The sequence below is a fragment of the Oncorhynchus nerka genome, linkage group LG11 (assembly GCF_034236695.1).
Source record: "Oncorhynchus nerka isolate Pitt River linkage group LG11, Oner_Uvic_2.0, whole genome shotgun sequence".
In the NCBI taxonomy this organism is placed as follows: Eukaryota; Metazoa; Chordata; class Actinopteri; order Salmoniformes; family Salmonidae; genus Oncorhynchus; species Oncorhynchus nerka.
The window spans coordinates 36802957-36826840 of NC_088406.1; the positions used below are offsets into that span (position 1 = coordinate 36802957).

Genomic DNA, 23884 nt, shown 5'->3' on the forward strand with positions numbered 1-23884 from the left:
GAACCTTCGTTCCAGTCTGAGGTCCTGAGCACTCTGGAGCAGGTTTTCATCAAGTCCAATCAATTGGATTTACCACACGTGGACTCCAATGCAGTTGTAGAAACATCAAGGATGATCAATGGAAACAGGATGCACCTGAGCTCAATTTCAAGTCTCATAGCAAAGTGTCTGAAAACGTTTGTAAATAATGTTATTTTATTTTTAATACATGTGCAAGAAGTTCTAAAAAACAGTTTTCGCTTTCTCATTGTGTGGAGATTAATTAATTAGGATAAATATTTATTTAAACCACTTTATAATAAGGCTGTACAGGCTAAAAAGCATGATTTCTTACTGGGATTTTTCTTCTCTCCGACAATTAACGGACAAGAGCTGGCTCTTACCTGCTAACAGAAACCCTGGTCTGAACGGAATTCATTTATAGTGTGAACGGAAATGTGAGTTTAAGATGGATAACTGGTGTCAAAGCTTGAGGGTTTACTCCCTCATCATTGGATGGGTCTGGGCGTGTGGGCACTGGGTATTCACCTGACAGAAAAATGATGTGAAAGAATAAAAAAGGTGTTGTGCTTGGCACCGAGACTCAGAGGCTGGCTGGCTTTAAAGTGGTGCGTGTGTGGTTGACAGTCTGTCAGCAGAGCATGTAGCTGGCCTGGCAGCCTGACTGCACCCTGCCCTTTCCCACCCATCCCTCCTGTATCCCCGTCTCCTCCTGTATCCCCGTCTCCTCCCAGATGACAGAAGCAGTGTGATTACAGCTGAAGGTCAGCAGGAGGTTATCGCTCATGTGACATCCTGCTGCAGGTCTGGGGGTTGGTGTAAATGAGTTGCGAGGAAGTGTCTTTGCACATCTGTGTGTGTCTGGTGTGTACCGTGTTTCCCTAGAGTCACCCAGGTCCAGCAGACAGAAACCCTTAAAGCATATTGGTCGTGAGTGTCATGAAGTTGGCCTGGGGGTAGATTTATGACAGTCATAAATACCTCTCTACCCCACTGATGTTACATTTGCAAACCCCTTTGGTTAACAGAGATTCTGGGAACATCAGAAGGTGGGAGGAAATGAACTATATTCTGGTAATCTGACCAATTGAACATATGCGGTGGTACTTAATGAACATGATGTCAGTTCGGTTGTCATCTGAGACATTCTCATCAATGATAAGATGACAAACTCTACAGTGAAAAGTCTGCTCAATCAGTGGCCCGCCCCTGTGAAGGGACATGGGCTATTAAACTTTTCAAACACGTCCTCCTCTCCCATCCTATATAAAGCCTTCACGACAATATAACCTCCTGTTCCGAGGATGTGAGGACGACGGTCCGATGTCAGAATGGTTCAGATAATAACTACAGAACGAAGCCAAAATCAGCGTGAGCTTTGGTTGCGAATGGTATGAACTTTGAACTCTTATTCACTACAGAAGTGATACCTCCTAGCCGTTGAGTTAGCAACAGCAGCTGCAAACTAGGGTTAGGAAGGAACAGACAGAGTATCCCGTCTACCACACAACGACGTTACTACAACGTATTCAATTTACCAGCAGAGACATTCTTCAAAGGACAAAGGACTCGGTTTAGCAATAAGGCCTTCCATCTACCACCAACCTACCGAAGCGCAGCTCAGAGTAAATATTTATTGCATTTTCCTTTTCCAAATGGGCGGTAATTTAGAATGCAAAAGATACTGTATTTACGATAGCACAGCTTCGCCCTTTGTTCCTCAGTCTTCCCACTCTTTCACTCAAACCCCTTTCTTTTGTGTAACCAGCTGTCATATCTGTTCCGCCCGCTAGGGACATTTTCCCTTATGACGTAATTTGTGATCAAGTTATGATTTAATTATGTGTATGTGTAATTCTGTGTGATTAGTTAGGTATTTAGTAAATAAATAATTAAACCCAATTTTGTATTGCTGATTCAACTTGTTAGCAGGGTTCGTGCAGATAACCAAGAATTTACAACTTTCAGATGAGACTGAATTAAGGTGACGATTAATATTGACTGCTATTGATGTAAAATATTACTTGGTCTTAAATATTATTTCGTGGTGCCCCGACTCCAGTTAATTACATTTACACGATTAGCTCAATCAGGTAATATTAATTACGGAGAAATGATTTTATAGAAAAGCATGTCATATCACTTAATCCAGCATAGCCAAAGACACGACATGCGTATGTACTAGTGTTATCCTGAGCTGCAACAGAAGTCAGTCTGACTCTGGGGCTGCTTGCTATAGCAGACAATGGTTTTCTGTGGGCCTCTCAGTTGAGCCGGGGCAAACAAAAGATCCTCAGTGTCATCTACACAGAGATATTGAAGAACCCAAACCTGCCACAGCCTGTTCTGTCCTTTCCTCCAGATAAGCACAAGACCCTGCACGAGGGCTAGCAGAGCCTAGAGAGAGATAGACATCACCGCTATCTCGATTCAGATTCATTAAACCCTTACACTACCACACCACTTACCTTCCTACTAGAGGTCGACCGATAAATCGGAATGGCCGATTAATTTAGGGCCGATTTCAAGTTTTCATAACAATAGGACATTTTTGGGAGCCGATAAAAAAAAACGTTTCATACCTTTATTTAACTAGGCAAGTCAGTTCAGAACACATTCTTATTTTCAATGACGGCCTAGGAACGGTGGGTTAACTGCCTTGTTCAGGGGCAGAACGACAGATTTTTACCTTGTCAGCTCAGGGATTCAATCTTGCAACCTAACGGTTAACTAGTCCAACGCTATAACCACCTGCCTCTCGTTGCACTCCATGAGGAGACTGCCTGTTACGCGAAAGCAGTAAGCCAAGGTAAGTTGCTAGCTAGCATTAAACTTCTTATAAAAAAATCAATCAATCATAATCACTAGTTATAACTAAACATGGTTGATGATATTACTAGTTTATCTAGCGTGTCCTGCGTTGCATATAATTGATGCAACGCTGGGGGATGATTTAACAAATGCGCAATCGTTGGACGACTGTACCTAACCATAAACACCAATGCCTTACTTAAAATCAATACACAGAAGTATATATTTTTAAACCTGCATATTTAGCTAAAAGAAATCCAGGTTAGCAGTCAATATTAACCAGGTGAAATTGTGTCACTTCTGGTGCACGCAGAGTCAGGGTATATGCAACAGTTTGGGCAGCCTGGCTCATTGCGAACTAATTTGCCAGAATTTTACATAATTATGACATAACATTGAAGGTTGTGCAATGTAACAAGAATATTTAGACTTAGGGATGCCACCCGTTAGATAAAATACAGAACGGTTCCGTATATCACTGAAATAATAAACGTTATATGTTTTCAAAATGATAGTTTCCAGATTCAACCATATTAATGACCAAAGGCTCGTATTTCTGTGTGTTATGTTATAATTAAGTCTATGATTTGATAGAGCAGTCTGACTGAGCGATGGTAGGCAGCAGCAGGCTCGTAAGCATTCAGTGAAATATCACTTTCGTGCGTTTTGCCAGCAGCTCTTCGCAAGCACAGCGCTGTTTATGATTTCAAGTCTATCAGCCTAATGGCGGGTGTCACTGATGTGAAATGGCTAGCTAGTCAGCGGGGTGCGGGCTAATAGAGTTTCAAACGTCACTCGCTCTGAGACTTGGAGTCGTTGTTCCCCTTGCTCTGCAAGGGCCACGGCTTTTGTGGAGCGATGGGTAACGCTGCTTCGAGTGTGGCTGTTGTCGATGTGTTCCTGGTTCGAGCCCAGGTAGGAGCGAGGAGAGGGACGCAATACTAAAGTGCCTATAAGAACATCCAATAGTCAAAGGTATATGAAATACAAATTGTATAGAGAGAAATAGTCCTATAAATACTATATTAACTACAACCTAAAACCTCTTACCTAGGAATGTTAAAAGGAACCACCAACTTTCATTCTCATGTTCTGAGCAAGCAACTCAAACGTTAGCTTTTTTACATGGAACATATTGCATTATTTAAACCAAATTGAACATGTTTCATTATTTATTTGAGGCTAAATGGATTTTTATTGGTGTATTCTATTAAGTTAAAATAAGTGTTCAGTCAGTATTGTTGTAATTGTCATTATTACAAATAGATAAATAAAAATTGGCCGATTAATCGGTATCGGCTTTTGTTGGTGCTCCAATAATTGTTGTCGGCGTTGAAAAATCACAATCTGTCTACCTCTACTTCCTACTACCACAGATCTAACTTGATGGGGGATGAGCATACATCGGAGTCTGGTCCCTGACCAGTAACAACTTTTATAGTGAACTACAAGGGCAGACAGGGGGGAATGAGAAGCCAATTCAATACTCTACCTCAGATAGGAACAGGAGTAACAATAAGAGCAAAAAGATGCTGCAGTACTGCAGTCAGACTGACTGCAGAGAGCCCAGCTATTCCCTCTTCACCCTGGCTCAACCTCTGGGGGGATACTATATAAATAAACACACATACCAAATTCAACATGCGGCAGGAACAGAGGGAGAAAGAGGGACAGAGAAAAGAGAGAAAAGAGGGGGAGAGAAATAAAAGGGGAGAAAGAGAAAAAGAGTGTGAGAAAGGAGAAGATAGGACAGAGAGAGCAAGCAGGCTGGTTCATGGCTAGCAGCCCACAGTGAGACAAAGTGAGAGGAAGCAGTGTGGTTGGTTGGTATCAGTGAGTGGGCCACCATAGGCAACAAGACATGCTCAGAGTACATGCTGTACCTACCAGGTGTTGACCAATTCAACACAGACCGATGTCACACATATCAACTCTCCATCTAAACAGTGACTGGCAAATGGACTATGTCATGCTACTTACTAAAAGACAGCCAATCCCCAAACCCACCCTTTCTATAAAAAAAACTGCATGATCACAAGAAACGTTTAATCTAATGAGGCTTTCACCAGCTATTGCACCCATAGGAGAGTAGATAAGTTCCACAAAACGTATAACAACCCTAAACATAGGCTGAATGCAGCAGAGCGGGCAATGCTGGTACTCAAATGGCACAGATATGAGACAGTACAGTAAGAGCTGTTCCATGAAAAATAAACCACAAACAGAGTGGTAGCTCAGTATGACAGAGAGACAGAGAGAAACCACACCATGAGAGAGGAGAGAGAGCAGCTGCATTACCTCATCCCTCTAAGACAGAGCTAGCCAGCCAGCCTGTAAGTCGATGACATCACTTCCTGTTGAGCTAGCTTCGCACCACACATCTCCTTCAAGATCACCACCACAGATCCGCCATTCTGCTACTGCACAGCTTTCACACTGCACCATCCCTAATTCACGATTAAATGAATTTTGCCACAAAGCTCTTCAGACCTGGTGCGACATGTATCAAGCATCTCAGTAGAATTTCTAATCTAGTTTCAGTTTTGCCTTTTAGATCATAATGAATAATATTACATGGACAGGAGGGGGGGGCTGATCCTAGATCAGCACTCCAACTCCGAGACACTTGATACATGCTGCCCAGTCTTATACCTTACAGCAACCCATAGAGTAAAAGACATACCAACATTTCAGAAAGTCTACACTCGCTCAATCGTGACTGTCCCAATCATTACCAAGCAATGGGCTACTTATCTTTCGTATTACTGGTCAATCAATCTAGGCTATGAAACCATACTTTCTGACTCGCCTGCCAGGACACCATCTAGCCTACGGCGGTGCATCTGTCTGTAACAAGGTTTCTCAGGTACACTTTAGATCACAGCAGTCGGCAAGATGTATAGACCTGCAGAATATTTCAACAATAGCCTATAGGCATCGCTTATAAGACATTCAATGATCTGTCTGAATCTTGTCACATATAGAATGATATTCCCTTAGAAATAGATACTAAATTCTATGTACATGTAGGTCAAGTCTGATCGTATATGCTTGTTAGGTGTAGCTATGCCCTGCAGACATGGTTTTAAAATAAGCTAGCTAGTATTTGTTTTCTTAGCTGCCTGAAGTGCCGGATGGGTGGAATTTACACTTTTAGGACTACTCCATCGCAATCTCAATCAAGCGCAGCTAAAGTGCTTGAAAGATAATATATTATTTAAACTAGGGCAGCACAATCTTTTTTTTTTTACCTTTATTTAACCAGGTAGGCTGGTTGAGAACAAGTTCTCATTTACAACTGCGGCCTGGCCAAGATAAAGCAAAGCAGTTCGACATAACACAGAGTAAAACAAACATACAGTCAATAATACAGTAGAAAAATAAGTCTATATACAATGTGAGCAAATGAGGCGGGACAAGGGAGGTAAAAGGCAATAAACAGGCCATGGTGGCGAAGTAAATACAATATAGCAATTAAAACACTGGAATTGTAGATTTGACAGTAGATGAGACTGCAAAGAAGAAATACTGGGGTGCAAAGGAGCAAAATAAATAAATAAATACAGTAGGGGAAGAGGTAGTTGTTTGGGCTATATAAAGATGGGCTATGTACAGGTGCAGTGATCTGTGAGCTGCTCTGACAGCTGGTGCTTAAAGCTAGTGAGGGAGATATGAGTCTCCAGTGTCAGAGATTTTTGTAGTTCGTTCTAGTCATTGGCAGCAGAGAACTGGAAGGAGAGGGGGCCAAAGGAGGAATTGGCTTTGGGGGTGACAAGTGAGATATACCTGCTGGAACGCGTGCTACGGGTGGGTGCAACTATGGTGACCAGCGAGCAGACTTAAGGCAGGACTTTACCTAGCAGGGTCTTGTAGATGATCTGGAACCAGTGGGTTTGGCAACAAGTATGAAGCGAGGGCCAGCCAAAGAGAGCGTACAGGTCGCAGTGGTGGGTAGTATATGGGGCTTTGGTGACAAAACGGATGGCGCTGTGATAGACTGCATCCAATTTGTTGAGTAGGGTGTTGGAGGCTATTTTGTAAATGACATAGCCGAAGTCGAGGATCGGTAAGATGGTCAGTTTTACGAGGGTGTGTTTGGCAGCATGAGTGAAGGATGCTTTGTTGCGAAATAGGAAGCCAATTCTAAATTTAACTTTGGATTGGAGATGTTTTATGTGAGTCTGGAAGGAGAGTTTACAGTCTAACCAAACACCTAGGTATTTGTAGTTGTCCACATATTCTAAGTCAGAACCGTCCAGAGTAGTGATGCTGGACAGGCGGGCAGGTGCAGGCAGCGATCGGTTGAAGAGCATGCATTTAGTTTTACTTGTATTTAAGAGCAGTTGAAGGCCATGGAAGAAGAGTTCTATGGCATTGAAGCTCGTCTGGAGGGTAACCTCTTAGAGCTCCCCCCTACTTTGTGCAATTTCCGCCTGAAGACATACCCTAATCTAACAGCCTGTAGCTCAGGCACAGAACCAAGGATATGCATATTCGTGGTACCATTTGAAAGAAAACACTCTGAAGTTTGTGTAAATGTGAATTGAATGTAGGAGAATATAACAAAATAGATCTGGTTTAGATAAAACAATGAAAAAAAACATTTATTTTTATTTTTATATCATCATCTTTAAAATGAACAAGATAAAACAAACATTCAGATAGGATGATGGGGACAATTTCAGTGAAAAAATAAGAGGGCAACAGTACTTGTGCAAAGTTTTAGAATGATAACTTCCAAAATTAGTGTGCTACATGACATTTATCATGAAGTCACCCAGGTGTCCCACACAGGTAGCACAAATGTACCCAAGTGGCCAAATTGGTGAAGGTATACATTTTGAAACAAATAACTATATACAAAATACCAAAATGGTATTCTAACACACCCCCACACCCCCCAAAAAATTGAGAAAAATATATGTGAAAAAATATATATATACACATTTACAAAATAACATGGGTAACTATTTACACACTTTCAATATTTGGAAGACCCTCAGTCCTCTATCAAATCAAATCAATTTATATAGCCCCAGCCTAAAACCCCAAACAGCAAGCAATGCAGGTGTAGAAGCACGGTGGCTAGGATAAACTCCCTAGAAAAGGCAAAAACCTAGGAAGAAACCTAGAGAGGAACAAGGCTATGAGGGGTGGCCAGTCCTCTTCTGACTGTGCCGGGTGGAGATCACAGTGGTTGTAGAGGGTGCAACAGGACAGCACCTCAAGAGTAAAAAGGAACCGTTTAGGGTTCCATAGGCAGAACAGTTGAAACTGGAACAGTGGCAAGGCCAGGTGGCTGGGGACAGCAAGGAGTCATCATGCCAGGTAGTCCTGACGCATGGTCCTAGGGCTCAGGTCCTCCGGGAGAGAGAAAGAGAGAATTAGAGAGAACATACTTAAATTCACACAGGACACCGGATAAGACTCACAGTGTCACTTTGAAAGATAATGTTCATTTAGAATAGTTTCACATATGAGCGCTGTATCAACAGGTATAATAAACAGAGATATATATATATAGAGAGTACAGGGAACATAAGGTTGAATACATTATTATGACCTGCTAGATCTCTTTTATATTATGACAGACCAGCTAGATCTACTGTCTTTATTATATTACAACAGACCAGCTGTATCTACTGTCTCCATTTCACTTTGGCCATTGTTGTGTGGGCCTGCCCTCCCCTCAACAGCCTCAAATAGGCTATTTCATGTGGGGCGGCAGACACACGCATCTCACATTTCATGACATTACATGTTAATATATTGCTTCTAAAATAAATTTAAAAATCACAAATAATATTTTATGTTATTAATTTCAAGGGCATTAGCATGATAAGAACTTACCAGTCCAAAACAATGTCCTCTCACGTTCAAAAAATATTCCTCCACAATCGCTAAATGAATCGTCCTACAACAATCTGTCTCACCTTCCAAATCAATTTATTCTAAAATTGTGTGTACATTGTATATCTAGACTTAGATTTAGCTTTCCCTGACTTAGTCGCCATAATGATTGATATATAAACAGCTGAATCTGCGCGTTTACCAAACAATGCAGTGCGTAATATGAGTTTCTCCTTCAGGTATGAAACTTCAGTAGCGAATGACTCACTTTACGCTGGGGCTTACTACATGGGTTGGTCTTGCAACACATAAACATGGCCTATTGCCGTTTAGCTCAGCTCATTGGCTATCTACCCAGCTAGATTTCAAGACGATCAGTGGTCATTGGGTTAAAATACAGTCAATCAACGAAACAGCAGGCAAATCATTGGTGCACAATGACTTGTCTTCAAATCGGTTTCTTTCAGTCAACACGATCCCCGCGAAATGGCCCATCAGGTTTGATTGTGTTACAAACAAACCAGTTGATTGCAGTGAAACCAAACATGACTGGAAAAGTCATGTTCTGTGTGGGTTATTTACCTGGAATGTGTCGTCGAAAATGGAATGAGACGGAATTCACGACAAGCGGTTCACAAAATGTTTCGTGTTAGGCTATAAAAACGGATTTTATCAAACAAAAAGATCATTCATTGTGTGACAGATTAAGATTGTCAAAGGTAAACCATTTATTTTAATGCAGTTTGTGAATATGTTACGCCTGTGCTGGTTAAAATAGTTGTTTTTTATGGGGCTCTATGCTCAGATAATCGCATCGTATTCTTTCACAGTAAATCCTTTTTTAAATCTGACAACGCAGTTGGATTAGCAAGATTCTCGGCTTTCGATACATGTGAGACACTTGTATTTTCATGAATGTTTAATATTACTATTTATGTAGCGATCACCGTATGTTGTGGAATTTCAGCCCGCTAGCTGGTTCCGTGCGCAGGGAGGTTAACACAGTGTCCAAAGAAGAGACAGAAGTATACAGAATGGTGTCGTCTGCATTGATATTTACAGAGAAGCGAGTCGGCCCAAGAATTGAACCCTGTGGCATCCCCATAGAGTCTGCCAGAGGCCCGGACAACAGGCCCTCCGATTTGACAGACTGAACTCTGTCTGAGAAGTAGTTGGTGAACCAGGCGAGGCAATCATTTGAGAAACCAAGGCTGTTGAGTCTGCCGATGAGGATGTGGTGATTGACAGAGTCGAAAGCCTTGGCCAGGTCAATGAATACGGCTGCACAGTATTGTTTCTTATCGATGGCGGTTAAGATATCGTTTAGGACCTTGAGCATGGCTGAGGTGCACCCATGACCAGCTGTGAAACCAGATTGCATAGCGGAGAAGGTACAGTGGGATTCGAAATGGTCGGTGATCTGTTTGTTAACTTGGCTCTTGAAGACCTTAGAAAAGGCAGGGTAGGATAGATATAGGTCTGTAGCAGTTTGGGCCAAGAGTGTCCCCACCTTTGAAGAGGGGGATAACCGCAGCTGCTTTCCAATCTTTGGGAATCTCAGATGACACGAAAGAGAGGTTGAACAGGCTAGTAATAGGGGTTGCAACAATTCCGGCAGATAATTTTAGAAGGAAAGGGTCCAGATTGTCTAGCCCGGCTGATTTGTGGGGGTCCAGATTCTGCAGCTCTTTCAGAACATCAGCTGACTGGATTTGGGAGAAGGAGAAATGGGGAAGGCTTGGGCGAGTTGCTGTGGAGGGTGCAGTGCTGATGACCGGGGTAGGGGTGGCCAGGTGGAAAGCATAGCCAGCTGTAGAAAAATGCTTATTGAATTTCTCAATTATAGTGGATTTATCGGTGGTGAGTGTTTCCTAGCCTCAGTGCAGTGGGCAGCTGGGATGAGGTGTTCTTATTCTCCAAGGACTTTACAGTGTCCCAGAACTTTATGGAGTTTGTGTTGCAGGAAGCAAATTTCTCCTTTAAAAAGCTAGCCTTGGCTTTTCTAACTGCCTGTGTATATTGGTTTCTAACTTCCCTGAAAAGTTGCATTTCACGGGGGCTGTTCGATGCTAATGCAGAACGCCACAGGATGTTTTTGGGTTGGTTAAGGGTAGTCAGGTCTGGAGAGAACCAAGGGCTATATCTGTTCCTGGTTCTAAATTTCTTGAATGGGGCATGCTTATTTAAGATGGTGAGGAAGGCTTTTTTTTATAACCAGGCATCCTCTACTGACGGGATGAGGTCGATATTCTTCCAGGATACCCGGGCCAGGTCGATTAGAAAGGCCTGCACGCTGAAGTGTTTCAGGGAGCGTTTGGTTGATAGTGATGAGTGGAGGTCGTTTGACAGCTGACCCATTACGGATGCAGGCAATGATCGCTGAGATCTTGGTTGAAAACAGCAGAGGTGAATTTAGAGGGCAAGTTGGTTAGGATGATATCTATGAGGGTGCCCGTGTTTATGGCTTGGGGTTGTACCTTGGGGTTGTACATTGCACACAATGTATATAGACTCCCTTTTTTTTCTTTTTCTACTGTGTTATTGACTTGTTAATTGTTTACTCCATGTGTAACTCTGTGTTGTCTGTTCACACTGCTATGCTTTATCTTGGTCAGGTCGCAGTTGCAAATGAGAACTTGTTCTCAACTAGCCTACCTGGTTAAATAAAGGTGGGGGGGAAAAAAAAAAAAAAAAAAAAGGTGGTCTATTGCAGGCGGAAACGGTGTGAGACTTGTTTTTAGAGAGGTGGCTTTTTAAAAGTAGAAGTTCAAATAGTTTGGGTACAGACCTGGATAGTAGGACAAAACTCTGCAGGCTCTCTCTGCAGTAGATTGCAACACCGCCCCCTTTGGCTGTTCTATCTTGTCTGAAAATGTTGTAGTTAGGGATGGAGATTTCAGAGTTATTGGTGGTCTTCCTAAGCCAGGATTCAGACACGGCTAAGACATCCGGGTTGGCAGAGTGTGCTAAAGCAGTGAATAAAACGAACTTAGGGAGGAGGCTTCTAATGTTAACATGCATGAAACCAAGGCTTTTACGGTCACAGAAGTCATCAAAAGAGAGCACCTGGGGAATAGGAGTGGAGCTAGGCACTGCAGGGCCTGGGTTAACCTCTACATCACCAGAGGAACAGAGGAGGAGTAGGACAAGGGTACGGCTAAAAGCCATGAGAATTGGACGTCTAGGACGTCCGGAACAAAGAGTAAAAGGAGCAGGTTTCTGGGGGCGATAAAATAGATTCAAGGTATAGTGTACAGACAAAGGTATGGTAGGATGTGAATACAGTGGAGGTAAACCTAGGCATTGAGTGATGATGAGAGAGATAGTCTCTAGAAACATAATTGAAAAAAGGTGATGTCATCGCATGTGTGGGTGGTGGAGCTGAAGGGTTGGATAAGGTATAATGAGCAGGGCTAGAGGCTCTACAGTGAAATAAGCCAATAAACACTAACCAGAACAGCAATGGACAAGACATATTGACATTGAGGAGAGGCATGCTTAGCCGAGTGATCATAAGGGTCCAGTGAGTAGTGAGCTTGGTTGGGGTCACGGCGATTAAGACAGCTAGCCGAGCCATGGGTAGCAAGCTAGCAGAAGATGGAGGTCCCGTCTCAGCCTCCAGTATTTATGCTGCAGTAGTTTGTGTGTCGGGGGGCTAGGGTCAGTTTGTTATATCTGGAGTACTTCTCCTGTCCAATTCGGTGTCCTGTGTGAATTTAAGTGTGCTCTCTCTAATTCTCTCTTTCTCTCTCGGAGGACCTGAGCCCTAGGACCATGCCCCAGGACTACCTGACATGATGACTTCTTGCTGTCCCCAGTCCACCTGGCCGTGCTGCTGCTCCAGTTTCAACGGTTCTGCCTTATTATTATTCGACCATGCTGGTCATTTATGAATATTTGAACATCTTGGCCATGTTCTGTTATAATCTCCACCCGGCACAGCCAGAAGAGGACTGGCCACCCCACATAGCCTGGTTACTCTCTAGGTTTCTTCCTAGGTTTTGACCTTTCTAGGGAGTTTTTCCTAGCCACTGTGCTTCTACACCTGCATTGCTTGCTGTTTGGAGTTTTAGGCTGGGTTTCTGTACAGCACTTTGAGATATCAGCTGATGCACAAAGGGCTATATAAATACATTTGATTTGATTTGATATACGTAAATGCCAACAAAATAACTTTTTGGTCAGTGTGGTGTGTGTAACCTTTAACTAGGCAGTTAAGAACAAATTATTATATACAATGACAGACCGGACGACACTGGGCCAATTGTGCTCCTCCCTATGGGACTTCCAATCACGGCCGTATGTGATACAGCCTGGATTCGAACCAGGGACTGTAGTTGCACCTCTTGCGCTGAGATGCAGTGCCTTAGACTGCTGCGTCCATGTGTGTGTGTTAACTATTTAACTGTACTAGAATGCTTTAAAAAAGCAGATACTGATTTATTTGAAATTGAATCGATTTTTTGGGGCAAGGAAAATACTGGATATCTGTCAAAATTGTCATATCGGTGCATCACTCATTTCAACCCTTGAGTGGTAATTGGCGTATTCAGGCTTCTATATAGTCGACTTTTGTTTACTTCTGAATAGGCTGAAATGAGATGCCCTGTGCTGCCTGCCTGCTGCCGCATATAGAGCATTATATCACAGCCTGGGCCTGTTCTGTCTCAGTGTTATGGTGCTGCTCTCCCTGGCATGTGAACTGATAACCTCAGTGCAAACAAACAGGGCTAAGTACAGTTGTAAAAAGACAAGGCCACTGTGACTGCCAGGCAGAGGAAGACTAATTACAGAGAGCTGGAGACATTCAATAAATAAACAAATCGAAGAAAAGCAATACACAAACAAGAGAGGTGGGCTTCTTCATTACTTCAGTTCTATCCCACTGCTGTACTTGGACAGAGAATGGGACTCTATACCGCTCATAGTGGCCAGTGTTCGGATGGCTTAGTAGAGCAGTAGAATGTCTGTCTGGCGGTTAAGATCACAAAACCATGTTCAGCCAAGTGGAAGCCATGGAAGAGCAGCACACAGGACCTCCTCTGCCCACTGAGGGGCAGGGAGGAAAGGAGAAAAATAATGGAGGGGGAAACATTTAAAAATCAATATTATTTCTTGGATCTATCTGAGAACATGTAGAAGAGGACTTGTTGTCTCTAACCTTCAGGGGTTTGAACCAATCATAACAGGATTGGGTCATTACGGTTGTGTCGCTGGGCAACTCTAAAATGTCCATAAAAAATACCAGTCAGTCATACGAATTCTGTCCAGCTGAATGTATCTGATTGGTGGTGTTGGGCTACTCCAGGCTTGCATCCAAAATAGCTCCCTATTCCGTATTAGCGTACTACTTTTGACCAGTGTCTCATAGAGCTCTGGTATGGGGAATAAGAAGCTCTGGCCTAATGTAGTGCACTATATAGGGAACCATTTGAGACTGGCCCCATGTCTTGGTCATTAGACAGTGCCAATTAACAGTCTTCTTACCTGCAGCGATTCAGCCTTTAACTAGCCAATTAATACACAAACCCATTTACTACGGAAAGGTTGAATAAAATTCAAAATAGACGGTAAATTGGTACGTCATGGTTTTATGCCTTTCATTTAGCCTCCACTCTTTTAATAATACCATAAAGTAGACCTAGTTAACTTATTCTCTGTCTGAGATAGGTGGGTATGTCACGGTCTATACTCAAGAAAGCTAATGCATCCCCTTTAGCAGTGGAGGCTACAGTTAAAATGGAATTGACTGGTGAGGTGATAAAGGTAATTCTGACTGTAGTATTTACCAGTACCAGCCAAGTCAGTTTCCCCACCACATACAGAGGCAATGACATGTTACTGATATGCAAATTGGAGGAGAGTCAGTGAGCTCTACAACACATGGAGGTGAGGTGTGTGTGTGTGTGTGTTCTCTCTCTTGATTGGTACTGTTGAGTCAGCTGCAAATACACAGAATACACAAAATATGCATGGTGAACACAATCTGCTGTAGCTGCTGAGCTAATTCTTCATACAACAAACGGCCGCTCCCACTAGCAGCAGGCATAATGAGATTTGGTGGGCTCGAGAGAGCCACACCTCTCAGGAGTCAAGGGCACAGACTAAACGAGCCGGCCTTTACATTGTTCAGCCTGAGTAAGACTACAGGAGGAGGGGGGAGAGAGGGCGAGAAAATGGGGGAAAGGAGAGCGCAAGAGATAGGGGTAGAGACAAAGACAAGGGTGAGAGAGAGACCGTCGAGGGAGAGTAGAGTTGACCTAACATGATTCAGGAGGCTTCAGAGGGGAGAGAGACCGACGCGGGAGAGTAGAGTTGACCTAACAGGATTCAGGAAGATTTAGATTACCAACTCATGTATTCAGCAGCAAAGAGAACTAGCAGCAAGACCCACAAGTCAGGTTCAGTTAAATTAGCCTGCTAAAATACACTACATGGTTGTGTAATGCATACAAAGCACATATCCCACGTTTCATGCTTCAACAAGCAGACTTAACATCCTCTGTAAGAACAACAGGAAGAGGTTTCAAGAAATATGCCCTGAGAAATGTATGCGCTATGATCTGGCACCAGCAATTTTCAGTGAAGTTAGAACAGTGGTGTCCCCACACAATCCGTCTGTCTGTCTGACCGGCTGGATATTAGATCCATATTGCTGATGGAATCCTGCCGGCTACCCAGCCACATTCGATACACAGTACACCATGATCACGCCACAGGAGTGTGTGTGTATAGACAAGATGGACACGTGTGAGCAATTTCCCATAGAAGCCAGCTGCCACACCCAATACAGAGCACAGGGAGTGATTGAGCTTGTTGTACCATTACAGAAATATGTCTGCCAACAAAATGTGTTCATTGTTCTACATTTGATGACATGTCTCCATGTTCAACATATTCAGGAAAGCCAGTTAAAACAATTCCACAATGAGATACAATGAACTTAGCTACCTCAAAAAGAAAAGGAATAAGACCCAGAATGAATCAAAGAGTTACGAAACAATCAAGACTGAAAAATTACATTGATTTAAAATTGGCCTCCTTTTTCCAGTCAGTCACATAAAAGCGGATCAAAGGTCTGTATGAGTATGTCACTCTGTTTTGTTCTCAGTGCTATTCTATACCATTAGCCTCAGACTGTACAATGTACTTTCACTATTAATAATCATGATGTGCTTACGTCAGCACAATCACAGCTAGTGGGTGCAGCTGAGCAGGAACACAGTCACATGAAACATATTTGACTAAAATACCTGGAAAAGACTAAAGAGAAGTTCTTTGTGAAGCAGGAAAAAATAAATAAGCTTGAACTTGGCCCATCTGCACATGTCTGCCTCCTGCCAGCAGGTCTGGGGGGGTTCACCACATCTATTTTTACTGCCGTGGTCTCTGGGCTTGAATCTAATTTCCGTGGAAAAACAAAATGTGCTTTTCATTGGTTCTGGAAATATAATATTTTGTAATCGTGACATCTGACAAACAGGCTTAACACTTAAAACAATATAGCTGTTTTCAGAATAAGGTGACAGAGACGGATAGATAATTTACATACAACAGTGAGGGAATCAGTTGCTATTGCAAATGTACCTCCAAGAAGAACAAAGTTTGCTTAAGAAGCCTACAAAGTCCATAAAAACAAGCACAGACAAATGTATTCCCCATTCTTTCTCACTTAACTAACAATCTCTATGGTGGCATGACTTATATCACCAGTGAGCCAAACACACCCTTGTTCTCCTAGACTTTTGCTTTCTAAAAGCATGAGCAATTTAAAAAGTTTTCACTTACCCTGAAGAAGCATCTCTCTCCAGCTCAATCTGACAGTTGAGTTCGGACACAAAAACATTGGGAGGGGGGAGAAAGTTTTCAATAGAACGGGAACAAGATCAATGCGTACGGCTTGACAACAAATAAACCATGAAGGTGGTGAGGGAGGGGAAAGAGGTCATAGAGTACTGACGAGGCCGGGGCAGTCAACTGGTCAGTCACCATTTCTCCCCAGTCAGTCCATTGTTTAAAGGACTCAAGATGGCCGCCCGGTTTCCCAGAACACAGAGACAGCGGGAGCGGCAGTAGGTCTGTGACACAGCCCCACAGATCTTAGTGGGTGTTTTACTGTCAAGAGCCTCCTCTTAAAACACTAGGGACAAAGGACTCCCCATTAGATGCAACGCAACAGGCGCCACTCTTCGTCGGCCTGGCAACTCACAAGGCGCAATAGTCCTATACTGGTTTCCTGTATTTTGTGTGTGTCCAGGCATTAAATAACAGAGTAGAGTGTCAGAAGCCTACGCAGTGTTCTGAATAAGGATGATTAGAATTCCAATGGAATACACGATAGCGATACTGAGAGTTCCGCTGGCCCTGCGTCTGTTAGGCTAAACTAAAATACAGAAACACATTGTCAAGAGAATGACGAGTGTTTTGTTCTGCAGTGTGAAGGGCCGCCACATTTATAGTCAAAAAATCTCATTACAGATATGGTAATAGCACTAACCTAGTTCATCAATCCAAATAAATTCATGGTTAGGCTAACTCTTGCTAACACATCAATATCTTAATTAGAATCAGGGGTCACCTTAGGTTTCAGAAATTGGCATTTTCAAAACGCAGACCATAAAATCTGCATCTTAACTTAAATTGGGAGCCCTGAATGCTGATTGGCTGACAGCCGTGGTATGTCAGACAGTATACCACATATGTATGACAAAAGTTATTTTTACATCTCTAATTACATTGGTAAACAGTTTATAATAGCAATAAGGCACCTCGGGGTTTTGTGATATATGGCCAATATACCACAGCTAAGGGCTGTGTCCAGGCACTCTGCGTTGCGGATAAGAACAGCCCTTTTCCGTGGGATATTGGCCATATACCACACCTCCTTGGGCCTTATTGCTCAATTAAAAACGCAGGTGAAATGGTTTGTTTTTTTGCGACAATAGAGTGGCACTTAAAACATTAGTGGAATTAGTTTTCCTTCACAAAAAAAACATTACTGCTACTGCACATTCGACAAAAGAAGTGCCAGTGAATGGTCTTTGAACAGCAGGAGGGGGCTTCAATAACTCCTGCCACTTGTTGGGCCCAAAGACCTTTTACTTCACACCTTGGTGCTAATTGAATTTGTATCTGGTCTGTCCTTGCAAGCCTGGCAGACTCAACTCAGCTTTCAGTCCCCATGAAGTAAAATATATTGTAATGTACCTTTTTTTTTCTCCCCTGGCTTTCAAAATAGCATCAGCCCAAACACTACTCAGTCAGTTCCAGGTTGGAATGGTGTCCTCAGGTCTCTGATGTTTGCTTGCTAGAGCACCCTCCATATAGCTTGGAAAAAGGACACCTTGCAAGAAGTAATCTCTCCGGTAAAATTTTTGTCAAAATTAGGTTGTAGGTTTGGAGTTTTGATCTGTAGCGAAAGCCATGCTGTGGGAGGGTAGCATCCTGCATATGTAACTGCCGAAAAGTACAAGTTTATCTAATTCAGAATCTATTATGTAAAAAACATGTTGAAAAATAAAGAATGCCGGTTCGTGAATGCAGGAATTTTAACAACTGCTTATTATTACAATAAGCATTTTAGAGGTGTTATTTTTTCCCCATGCAGACTTCTGCGTTAACACAACCCCTGAGACTCCTGTGTGTGAATTAAACACATAACCTTTGACATCTCTCCCCTCTGCTCTCATATAGATGTGTAATCCCCTACCCCAAACAGAGCTCAGATACACCCTCTCCACATATCGTAACCTTTATCACACACTTTCATCATGTATCTGATCTGACACAGGGCTGTGTTAACCCTCTTATCCCCCGCTTCAGGGGTTAATTACCAGCTTCATAGAACCTCCAGGTTCATAGACACCGCAGGGCTACAGACACCGCAGGGTTGGTCACACACCTATCCTGTCATCTCTGGCTACAACAGTGTCTCCCCTGCTATGCATTATCCCTGACTTAATGCACAGCTGCACACATTATGTATGTGTGTATAACTCAACAAATCAATGCTTCTGACTATTTGTGGACAACACACATGGGACTATCTGGACTTCCACATAGTACAAAAGCCATTGTAAACATCAGCCCATTTCCTTGGCCACATGTTAAAGAGATCACCTCTGCACTAGCAATATTAGGCTGTGTCGTTATCCACACCCTTTGTGAGGATTCTGCCTTATGCCATCTTTTGGGTCACAGTTAGAGGTCAAACCGAACAATGATCAATAACATTCTGGAGACAGGAAGGAGGAGACCAATATATGGGGACCTCATGGGAGTGTGTCTGGCCCCCAGGCACCCTAACTAACTACAGATCATTGATTCTTCCAGATGGGCCTAAAAAAACATAATAATTCACCCCATTCGGCCAGTTTAAAATAATCAATGCACATCTTGTGCTGTGAGAGAGTGGGCATTTTTCCTTACTGCATACATGTCTGTCTAACAAGAACAATGGTAATAACTAGCTAGAGATGTTGCTTTGTGTCTCTGGAATGGATGGAATGGTTAACAAGGTTTGCACTTTGCAGGGGGGCTAGGAAGAAACACAATTTTCTGTGCTCACCTGCTTTCCCCCCTTTTGCTGAACACAGATGCATGTATTGAGCTCATGTGGCTTCTAGCCCACATAATTAAGATTCACCAGCCACAGTCCCCGACTGTCACAGGTAATGCTGATGCCACATGGCTGTGTTATACAGGACTGGACTAGAGAATGTCTGGTGGTGGATATCAAAGAAACAGCAGTTCAGCTAGTTCTTGCAACAAAATTGTGGGTTGTATGTGTGCGTTACTCACAGTTCGTCTCGTTGCCGTTGTGACAGAACCATGGTGGCAGCAGGGAGGTGTAGGCGGGGCCAGGGGTGGTCAAGCAGAGGGCTTGGCTTGCAGCTGCTGCGGTTTCCCCAGTCAGAAGATCAGATCAGTTCAATCCAACCAACACACTTCGACAGCGACAGTGTTCCGATGTATAATGACGACTCCGGCTAACTGGGGGATGGAGGCTCTGCCACTAACGCAGGACTCTGCCCCCCAAAAGCTCTGGCTCCAAAAATGAGACGAGAGGAACGCCTGCAGAAGGGTTACCAGTCAGTTCTAAACTGCATCTGGGAAGAGAGAGAGAGGGGGGAATATGAGCGAGGGGAGAGAGAAAGTAGAGCGAGAGGTCAGTATTATGTATGCATGACAAACACCTGATAGAAGAACAGGCAGAGGGCAGATAGGGACGAGAACATTCATATGACAGTAAAGAGCAGCTGTGTCTAAAGCCAGCTCTTCCTGTAACACTACTGAGAGCCAGAAAGATAAGGAGAGGTCACAATAATGCAGCTGACTGTTGCATCAATAGAATATATTGACCTGTTCTTCAACAAGCCTTACAGGTATATTATAAACTGGGTGGTTCAAGCCCTGAATGCTGATTGGCTGACAGCCGTGGTAAATCAAACCGTATACCACGGGTATGACAAAACATTAATTTTCACTGCTCTAATTATGTTGGTAACCATTTTATAATAGCAATAAGGCACCTCGGGGGTTTGTGGTATTTGGCCAATATACCACGGCTAAGGGCTGTATCCAGGCACTCCGCATTACTTCGTGCATAAGAACAGCCATTAGCCGTGGTATATTGGCCATATACACCATACTTATTGCTTAATTATATAATGTGATAGCCAACAAGAGTTAAAAACCATCCTCATTTTCAACAGGTGTTTCACCTGTTCAACTCTCCCAGTAACCACTCTTCTACTTTCCCACCACCAACACCCCACTACTCCAGCCCTATGAGGCAGCCTGGTCAGCAGTCTTAGGCTCTGCATTTCATTGCTAGCGAGAGGCATCAGACCCTTTGTTCTTAACTGACTTGGCTAGTTAAATAAAGGTTAAATAAGAAAATAAAAAGAAATCCCCTGTAGGGAGTTCCTACCACATGTAGAGTAGAGAGATGACCCAGATTCCGGCAACCCACAGTTCCCCTCCCAACAGAACAGTAAAATGCAGGACAGAGTAACGGCCGACAGTGCAGTCAAATCTCCAGGCAGACCAAACTAATTCACTTCTCCCGGTTCACTCAGAAACGGCTGATAACAATTCATATGAAATCGAATGACGAGGGCTTCAAAACAACAGAGCTCAAATAATTGAATTAATAAAATAATCAAATCAGTGACCTTTTTGGTCTCATGATTTCAAAACATCTCATCTACGACCTCACTTCATACAAAATCAATTTAAGAGGGCTTGAGTGCTTCTCAAGGATCATCCTACAGGAAAACATACTATCCACTCAGGAGCCAGTTGATGGTACTTGGGATTAACCTGAGTCGCCAGCCACTGCCATTAGCCACGGTAAGCCTCTTAGTCTACTGGGAGAAGGATCACATCATCTCGCCCAGACCAGTAAACAAAACACAGCTGTTAAACGCTAAGGGGAAATAGTTTTCCTTGATTCCAGGGCTTATTCTCCTCATGTCCCTGCTCCTCATCTCCTTCTCAACAACGACAGAGGAAAGCGAGGAGACCATTGGAAGAGAAGATCAATTCCAGCCTTCGCTTCAACATAGCACCCAGGAAGGGTGACCTAAAGGAATAGAGCACCATGGTAACTGGAACACACCCTAAAAGATGTAACCTACTGGAGGAACAGCCAATGAATTCCTTTAAATCAGTCAACATGTAGCCTAGGTGATCCTAAGGCTAGCAAATTTCCACCTGTTGCCATTTGCACACAGAAGTAGGCTTATTTTTTTGCAAGAGAAAGGGAACCATGAGAGCGCAGCAAGAGAAGAACCAACATCAAATCTAGAAAAAAGTTGATAAAAGCAAAGGTGGCCTAGTCAATAGATTATACACAAAACCCAATAAGGAATGTAATGAACGGAAACGGTGGTTCTTTATCAGCGGTTGGTGGACTTGACACTTATGTAGCAGAGCAGTCAAAACTGGTTATCAGCAGCAGATAGCTAGAGGAACGAGACGTGGGGCTTTGGCATGGACTATGCTGTGAATGTGAATTGCCCTGGGCACCACCTGACCTATGAACACTGATGTCAACACCGTGCAAGCAGTAATCACCCTGTCATACACTGACTGCAGGGGAAAGATCTCAAGGGTTTAATCAGTGAGGTGAATTGTTCACAATGTTGCAGATAAAACACTACATTTGTTGCTCCCATTTGTCATACACTCCAGGCATGGGCAAAGAGTTCATGGCTGGCAACATGAAAGCTGTACATTTACTCTGGATAAGAGCCTTTGCTAAATGACTGTAGTGCAATATAACATGTTGATTTTCCATACAAGATATGTTTTACTCTTAATAGCAGGTTTCTGTGTGTGTAATTTGTGATCGTGCTAGACATTGCGCGTTATCTTTCTCATTTCGGTGTTTCATCAGTAGTAAGTACACTGTTGGAACAATAACACAATCGATGCAATTGGCTTGGGAGAAAATGTGATGACATCACACCACGATTTAAGAGGTGATTGCCTTGCCACAAGATGCACCTATTTACCTGATGGTTAGAGTGTGTGCGCGTGGGTACAGGAGTCACAGGAACGAAGAAATCTACGCTTTAAATACAGAAAAATATATATATATTTTTTAATTACAGGTCGACCGATTATGAATTTTCAACGCAGATACCGATTATTGGAGGACAAATAAAGCCGATACCGATTAATCGGCCGCTTTTTAAAAATTGTATTTGTAATAATGACAATTACAACAATACTGAATTAACACTTATTTTAACTTAATATAATACATCAATAAAAATCGATTTAGCCTCAAATTATGAAACATGTTCAATTTGGTTTAAAAAATGCGAAAACAAAGTGTTGGAGAAGAAAGTAAAAGTGCAATATGTGCCATGTAAGAAAGCTAACGTTTCAGTTCCTTGCTCAGAACTTAAGAACATATGAAAGCTGGTGGTTCTACAGATGCACAATCGAGAGCATCCTGTCGGGCTGTATCACCGCCTGGTACGGCAACTGCTCCGACTACAACCGTAAGGCTCTCCAGAGGGTAGTGAGATCTGCACAACGCATCACCGGGGGCAAACTACCTGCCCTCCAGGACACCTACACCACCCGATGTCACAGGAAGGCCATAAAGATCATCAAGGACAACAACCACCCGAGCCACTGCCTGTTCAACCCGCTATCATCCAGAAGGCGAGGTCAGTACAGGTGCATCAAAGCTGGGACCGAGAGACTGAAAAACAGCTTCTATCTCAAGGCCATCAGACTGTTAAACAGCCACCACTAACATTGAGTGGCTGCTGCCAACATTGACACTGACTCAACTCCAGCCACTTTAATAACGGGAATTGATGTAAAATATATCACTAGCCACTTTAAACAATGCTACTTAATATAATGTTTACATACCCTACATTATTTATCTCATATGTATATGTATATACTGTACTCTATATCATCTACTGCATCTTTATGTGATACATGTATCACTAGCCACTTTAACTATGCCACTTTGTTTACATACTCATCTCATATGTATATACTGTACTCGATACCATCTACTGCATCTTGCATATGCCGCTCTGTACCATCACTCATTCATATATCTTTATGTACATATTATTTATCCCTTTACACTTGTGTGTATAAAGTAGTAGTTTTGGAATTGTTAGCTAGATTACTCGTTGGTTATTACTGCGTTGTCAGAACTAGAAGCACAAGCATTTCGCTACACTCGCATTAACATCTGCTAACCATGTGTATGTGACAAATAAAATTTGATTTGATTTGGTTCCTTTTAACATGAGTCTTCAATATTCCCAGGTAAGAAGTTTTAGTTGTAGTTATTATAGGAATTATAGGACTATTTCTCTCTCTACCATTTGTATTTCATATACCTTTGACTATTGGATGTTCTTATAGGCACTTTAGTATTGCCAGTGTAACAGTATAGCTTCCGTCCCTCTCCTCGCTCCTACCTGCGCTCGAAACAGGAATACAACAGCCACCCTGGAAGCAGCGTTACCCATGCAGAGCAAGGGGAACAACTACTCCAAGTCTCAGAGCGAGTGACTTTTGAAACTCTATTAGCGCGCACCCTGCAAATTTGCTAGCCATTTCACATCACATCGTTACACCAGCCAAATCTCGGGAGTTGATAGGCTTGAAGTCATAAACAGCAGAGCTGCTGGCAAAACGCACAAAAGTGCTGTTTGAATGAATGGTAGGCACCAGC

General features: G+C 42.8%; 1 protein-coding gene across 5 annotated transcripts in view; it reads right to left on the bottom strand.

The window, feature by feature from the left end:
- Positions 1 to 23884, bottom strand: part of LOC115136804 (lissencephaly-1 homolog A-like) — a 63254-nt gene that overhangs the window by 30881 nt on the left and 8489 nt on the right. For all 5 annotated transcript variants that reach the window (XM_029672607.2, XM_029672609.2, XM_029672610.2 and 2 more), the window contains one exon: positions 19462 to 19769. In XM_029672607.2, coding sequence (XP_029528467.1) covers positions 19462 to 19493 — 32 coding nt within the window. In that variant the 5' untranslated portion in view covers positions 19494 to 19769. The remainder of the gene's footprint in view (positions 1 to 19461; positions 19770 to 23884) is intronic.